At 43.2% G+C, this 6,956-nt stretch overlaps 1 protein-coding gene across 3 annotated transcripts in view; it reads left to right on the forward strand.

Annotated features, from left to right (window-relative positions):
• The window catches only part of mideasb (mitotic deacetylase associated SANT domain protein b), a 33,933-nt gene extending 27,432 nt beyond the window's left edge, over positions 1–6,501 (forward strand). For all 3 annotated transcript variants that reach the window (XM_015016498.1, XM_015016492.1, XM_015016484.1), the window contains exons 9-13: positions 117–205; positions 1,537–1,680; positions 1,824–1,949; positions 2,999–3,189; positions 4,643–6,501. In XM_015016498.1, the coding sequence (XP_014871984.1) occupies positions 117–205; positions 1,537–1,680; positions 1,824–1,949; positions 2,999–3,189; positions 4,643–4,883 (791 nt within the window). In that variant the 3' untranslated portion in view covers positions 4,884–6,501. The remainder of the gene's footprint in view (positions 1–116; positions 206–1,536; positions 1,681–1,823; positions 1,950–2,998; positions 3,190–4,642) is intronic.
• Positions 6,502–6,956: the final 455 nt, after the last annotated feature.

Raw genomic sequence — 6,956 nt, forward strand, 5'->3', positions numbered from 1 at the left:
GGGGGGATGGGACTCCACTTGTTACTGTCTCCTTGCACTCATTCTTACTGAGCAACTTTAGATGAGTGAACATGTTTTTATATATATTTATCTTCTTCCCTTCCTCCTTCCTGCAGGATCAGACAGCTGGACGGCAGCTGAGAGGCGTCTGTTCAACAAAGGCATGGCCACGTGTAAGAAGGACTTCTTCATGGTGCAAAAGCAGGTACGCGTGCTTTCAGTCTGAAGGAAAGGAAACTTTTGATTCTCCCCGTGGCAACAAAAGGCCGCCGTTATCATGTGTTCCTGTTCCGAGCGGAACAGGAACACATGATATACTGTGTCCTCTGCCCGCTGCGTGGGCGGAGGAAAGGGAAATACAGTTGCTGTGGAACAGCGTTTCCGTTTCTGTTTCGATTGTTGCTCTGTCATTGTCAGGCAAGGTTTTTTCTTCTTTTTTTTTTGCTTTGCTTTTCCACAACGGTGCAGCAGAATTTGAGGTCAAAGTTAGGCCTATTTAGAGTGTCACATTGTCGATGGCTATGTGGTTTGCACACTCAGTCTTTGCTCCACTTTTTTTTTTTTTAAATCACAATTTCATGTCAAGTGCTACAAGAAACTGTAAGAAGTCATGTGCAAACTTAAATGACTTGGTTCTATTTTGCTGACTCCACATTGAGTGGAGTTTTCTTTAAGGCCCCTACAGAAGCCTGGATGAAGGTTTACTAGTGTCTTTTGAAACGTTTCTCTGTTGTTTTGATCTTTTGATTTCAACTCGTTATTCTTCTCAGTAACACAATTATGACCCAGCTTCTGTTTTCAGGCAGAGGCTGCCGGTTTTTTTTTTAATTTAAAACGTCGTCGTATTTCAGCGATGTTTTTTGGCTTCTGGGAGATGAACTGGCCCACAGCATCACAGATCGTCCTTTACTTTGGAATGTTCATCATTTTACAATCCAGATAGTGTTTTTGCTAAGCTTAATTTTGTTTTCCTCTGACTAATAAACACAGTTCTGGTTCTGGTGCCAGCAGTGGCGATCGAACTCCACATGCCTGTATTTGCATTAGTGGAACAGAAAAAGTTTTTCCTTTTTTCCTTTTAGTTTGGGCGGGGAGGCAGAGGAGGAGACACAGTTTGGTGAGGTTTTCCCTCCTTTACCATCCTGTTTCCTGTTCACACTGGCAAGATAATAGTATTTCCTTATCAAACCATAAAAGTAGAACTTATGGCTTGATAAGCTGCACTTATTTCATAGAAATTGTGGTCATTTTATTGCTTAATATGATTTTCCCCGGTGAATAAATGTATTCACATTAAAGACTAGATTTTTCTGTTTGAGGTTGTCATCCTCGTACGAAGTATTTCACAACTAAAAAAAAAAAAAAACTTGGTGTAGAAAGTGGCAAATCTAGAAGCTGAAATCTTTCGCCAAAACCCAACTAAAACAATTACTTTGCCGTTCATAACAGCAAAGAACGAGTGTTTGGAGAAGCATTCGTCTTTTGTTATGATGGAAATATGCAAAGATTGTGAAGCTGTGCTTACGGTCCGTGCAGGTGACGACCAAGACCGTGGCGCAGTGCGTGGAGTTCTACTACACGTACAAGAAACACGTGAAGGTCGGCCGCAACGGAGCGCTGATTTACGGCGAGAACGAGCCTCCGGAGAGCAGGACGGCAGAGGAGGAGCAGGACCACAAGGTCGGTCACGCGAGCATCTCCAGTGTTCCCCCGATCTTCATCCCCCCTGATCGTCCACCTCGCTTCAACAACGTCGCGGACATCTCAGGAAGACGGCTGTGTCCTGCCAGAGGGCTGCGTCTTACTCGCTGTTTTTCTCGCAGGCCGCTCAGAGACTGGAGCCGCAGCAGCAGCAGGAGGAGGACAGCAGGAAGTGGGATGGTTCAGCTGACAGGAAACAGGATGTGTGTCCCACCAGGGTGGCGCACACGCTGCCGTCCACTGAGAATGTAAGTGTGAAGTGACCGACCCGTCGTGAAGGCTTTGATCACTATGGTCTTATTGTTACATGCTGCATTTTGTACCTTTGAAGTTCTTCCTTTGCATTTCTTCCTTATTCTTCTTTAAATCCGTTAAAGTTGTGTGTTTAAAAAAAATTCCTCAAAGGAAATCTGAACACAGACACATTTAGATCACACTGTGAATAAACGCAAACGTGTTTGGAACTGAATCCGTAAGCAGGCCGAAGCTCCTCGTGATTTACTGGATTTCAACAATCTGCTCCGTGCGTTCCTGGCTGGAAAAAAAAAAAAAAAAAACGTGATTTCATCACACACAGTTTTCATGCTGCACTCGGAGCTGGTGGCGAGGCGTTGGATGTGCTGCCCCCCGCTGGGGTTTTCTAGAAATAACTTGTCTCCTGTCTGTGCTGGGAAGGGAAACAATGACTCGGCAGGAAACTTTTGCACTTGTCCGGTTGATGTTGTGTGGAGACGAGTTCCGCCTCGATGGTTATGTGATCGGACACATGGCCACACGCAGCTTGGTAAAAGCATGAGATCATTTTTCACAGGTCTGGATAAGTTGAGGAGTTGGGAATAGTCTTCAGACTTTATTCTTCTTCTTGGCTTGTAAATGCTGCATCCATCCAACCATCCGTATGATCGTCCATCTATCCTAGTTTCCTTCTCTCTTTTTTTCTTCCTTCTTTCCTTCCTCATTTCTTTTCCTTTCCCTTCTTCCATCTTTCTTTACCTTTACTTCTTTCTTTTGTCTTTCTTTCTTTTTTCTCCTTTCTGTCACTTTCTTTCTCCTTTCCTTCCTTCTTTTCTTCTTTCCTTTACTCCTTGCTTTTTTCCTTCCTTTTCTTTGTCCTTTCTTTCTTTCCTTCCTTGTTTCCTTTATGTTTTCCTTCCTCACTAACGTTGTCCCTTTTATCCTTTCTTCCTTCCCTCATGCCTTCCTTGCTTACTTCTTTCTTTCCTTCATTTTTTTCTTTATTCTTTTCTTCCTCCTTCAGTTTTTTCCTTTTGGACTAAAACTTTTTTTTTTCTTTTAGCTTGCGACAGTCCTCATCATGAAGGAGGAGGTGGGAAGGGAGCAGCCGGTGTCCAGGGTCATCCACCACGCCCAGCCGACCCAGACCAAACCGCGCTTTGACGGCGGCAACGCGCGCCGGCCGAGCCCCCCGTCGGGCAACAAGGCCTCTGCGGGGCAGGAGGGCGAGTTCCCCTGCAAGAAGTGCGGCAGGTGAGCGATCGGAGCCGCCGCTCCCACAGCGGACTGCTTACCGATTCAGAGCAGGAAACGCTGCTGCTTCGACTGCCCTCTCGGAATCTGAATCGGTAAACAGAGGCAAGCGTTTCATGGTCTGTGTTTGAAAGAATTACCCTTCCTGTCATGCTTTGGTTGAATAACAGCTTGTCCTCTGGCAACACCGGTTCTGTTATTGCCAGCCGTGTCCTAGCAACTGAAGAGCAGAGCAGATAAGGCACATCTCGCCTCTCAGCGAATGCAGCTCTGCCTCTGCGAGAGCTGCATTCGCTCTTTAAAGCGCTCTGAGAGCGTCCGCATTAGAGGCGATGGTTTTTATTCAAAGGGTGTGAATACTCGTCGCTTTACACCCGACATTGGTTCTGATGGAACCGACCTGCGCAGTTCCTTCCGCGAGGCGGACTGCATTTAAACAGAAACGCCAAGGATTTTTCTGTAGCTTCAAATGTTTTTAGCAGTTTCAATGCATGTTTGTGGTTTCAACTTTTTATTCACGGAACATTCATGCATCTCTGAGAAAATGTAAAAAATAAAATCCCACTCCTTTGAAATTTCTGGCTTTACCCACGTTCATTAAATTTAAATAATTATTTTCTTTTTTCTTTTTTTTTCTTTTTTTTTTGCTCTATTTAATTTCTAAGACTGAGTCTGTTCAAAATATTTAATGTATTTTATTTAAATTAGGTTTTATAGACCCACACAAATTAGTTCATAATTGTGCAATTATGAGGAATTATAAATGGTTTTAAAGCGTTTTTTTTCCCCTAAAAATGTATTTGTATTCCCCTCTTACTCTTATGCCTCTAAATTAAATTCAGTGCAACCAAATGTCTTCGAAATGAGGAAACGTAGGAGATTACAGGTCCACTGCGCCACACAACACCCCACAAACCTCACCTTTTATAGAAGACTAGTCAGAAGAACAAAAGGATTTTGATAGTACTAATTCTGTAAAAAATAAATAAATAAATAATTAAACAACTCCTTTTTAGCACTTTCTTTGATGCAACTTGTAATCTGCCTCCAAGAAATAGTCGACAGATCAATTTTGTTTTTTAAATGTTTTATTTTTTTCCATTTAATCGTCAGAATAATTGAATCAGGGAACCGACATCAGATACATGCCACACTTTTCAGATATTCTGTTAAAAATGAGAAAACAACACATCATTTTCCTTCCAGTTGTAATTTCTCATCATATGTCTATTACATGTAATCCCAATAAATGATATTGAACTCTGGTCGGAGAACGACAAACTATGGTAAGATCGTAATTTTCCAAGCCTCTCTATCTGCCAACGTAGGCATATTCTTTTTCCCGCTTAAAACGTGACGACGTGGTCGTTCTTTTTGCCGACTGTGATGTCACCAGTCCCCTTAGAAACTCAACTGCGCCACATGGTAACTCAGCCGATCGCTCTGTTCCCAGGATTTTCTACAAGGTGAAGAGCCGCAGCGCCCACATGAAGAGCCACGCGGAGCAGGAGAAGAAGGCGGCGGCGCTGCGACAGAAGGAGGCGGAGGAGCGCGCCGCGGCAAGGGCGGCAGCCGAGGCCGCCGCCATGGCCGCGCGGCAGCAGAACGGAACGCGGCAGGCGGTCGGCGACAGCGCCAACGACGACTCCTCCGGCGGCGAGGACAGCGACGACGACGACGACTGGCAGAATTAGGGCGGAGGCAGAGACCCTCTGCACCAGGAGCGGGTTTCCCCTCCTTTTTTTTTTTTTACAGACCGCCGTTGCTTGGCGACGTCGGTGACGATCACCGCTCAAACTTTAGCGAGCGTCCGGATTCGTTGGGTTCTTCCCAAAGCTCCCCTTTACTCAGCTTTTCCAAGAGTTGTTACCTCTCTTGCTCACAGGGCTCGGTGAAATCAAAGCCATGCGTCGTCCTGTTGGATTCCCAGCCGCCGCCGTCGCCCCCTTCCTCCGCACTTTGAGTCCCGCTCCGACTTTGCTCCGACAGGCGCGTTGGACCCTTCCGTCTTCTGTTTTCCTTTCACCTCCGGCTCCTCTTCGGACCTCAATCGACCAATATCCGATAGTCGGGGATGAGGTGGGAAAGAAAGGCTGCTTCCTCGGACAGACGGACGGATGGCATGTTCAGACTGTTGTTGTCGCCGCTCCTCTGCACTAACGGCTGCCAAAAGTGTTTTTAGAAGCATGAAATGGGTTCTGTCTGTTTTCGGTTCTGTCAATCCCCCCCCTGACCCCCTCCGTCTTCAAACTTTCTTCTTTTTTTTTTTTTTTAAAACCTGCTCTGTTTCTCACTGTTTTATGCCTTGGATGTTATGACAGTTTTATTTGAAAATGACAATCAATTTTACACTGTTGGTGTTTTTTATGGACGTGTATAAAAGCAGGTCAACTTTTTTTGCCCCTCCCCCCCACTCCATCTTTTCTCTGTAGTTCTATGTGGTTCTTGTTGTTTTTGTGAATATTGTTGGTAATTAATATTATTATTATTAACATTATTATTATTATTATTATATTCTAGTTTTGGCTGCAGTTTTGTCGAGCGATTTTTTTTTTTTAAAAGCTTTTCTTTTTTTTATTTAAACAAAAACAATTGCTCCTTGCTACCTGTTCATAACTGTGATTTTAAAAAAAATTATTATTTTTTTCTTTTATTGGGAGCCAAGAAATGAAGAAAAGTCAGAAGTGTATGTGCAATAGAACAAGTTACCCCTTCTCCCTCCCCAACACGGTGTCAGCTGAGAAGCAGCTGCTCTGGATGCCTCGCTGTCAGCTCCGTTACTGATAGCTGATGGGACCGCAGGTCTCCACGGACACGAGCGCGACGACAACCGGCCCAGTCCAAACCTAAAACCACGCTCCAGTATTTACGGCATGACATTGGCTTTCACAATGTGTGCTGCTGCTTCTTCTTCTTTTTTTTTTTTGTTCTTAATTGTAGGCACGAGCTGGTCTGTCGGTATAGATACCTCAGTATGGCAGTATTTACACAAGAAAACCTTTAGACTGTAATGTATAATATGTTTAAAACAAATTTCTAATATCACTTTTAACATTAGCTCATCTTTATTTTGATTCGGATTCACAGACATAGAGGAAAAAAAAGAAATAAACGTCTGCTAGTTCTCAGGTAAATGTCACACGGAGCCGTCTGTCAGTAAACATTTACTTTCATCAACAGCCGAGCTTTTTGGAAAAGTAGTGATTGGTAGTAATTAATAAGGTTTTATTCTGAACTAAAGGTTCTGCCTCCTGCTTTCTACCTCAGCTTTGTAGCCGTTCCACAGACTGTTAACAGTAAGATCCTTTCATCAAAAAAAATAAAATAAAATTACGTAATCATTTTTTTCTTTAGTCCCATCTAATCTGAGCTCAGATTAGAAACGAGTAAAAAGTGATATTGGTTTGACTTTTTTTTGTGTTAATGGAGCTTTTCCATTATTTTTCATTGTTACGGATTTTTTTTCTCTCTCTCTCTTTTTGTTATTTCTGAGATAAAACCTCGAGCGTTCCTTACAACAGCTCGTTTTCCTAAAAGCCTGTTGATGGCAGGAAATCATTTACTGATAAACGGCAGATTCTGATCCAGGCGGCTGAAATAAAACCTCTTGTTTGCTCTTAATATTTTAACATTAGATCGTGTCGATTGCCAAGACTTAGATCTCTACTAACACAGAGATAAATCTGTGTCTGCCTTTTGATTTTTTTTTTTTTTTTTTTTTTTTCCCTGGAATTCCAAATTTTTTTGAAAAACCCTTTTAAAAAAAA

The sequence above is a fragment of the Poecilia latipinna genome, unplaced genomic scaffold (genome assembly GCF_001443285.1).
Source record: "Poecilia latipinna isolate Pla-1442-1.1 unplaced genomic scaffold, P_latipinna-1.0 Scaffold73, whole genome shotgun sequence".
NCBI lineage: Eukaryota > Metazoa > Chordata > Actinopteri > Cyprinodontiformes > Poeciliidae > Poecilia > Poecilia latipinna.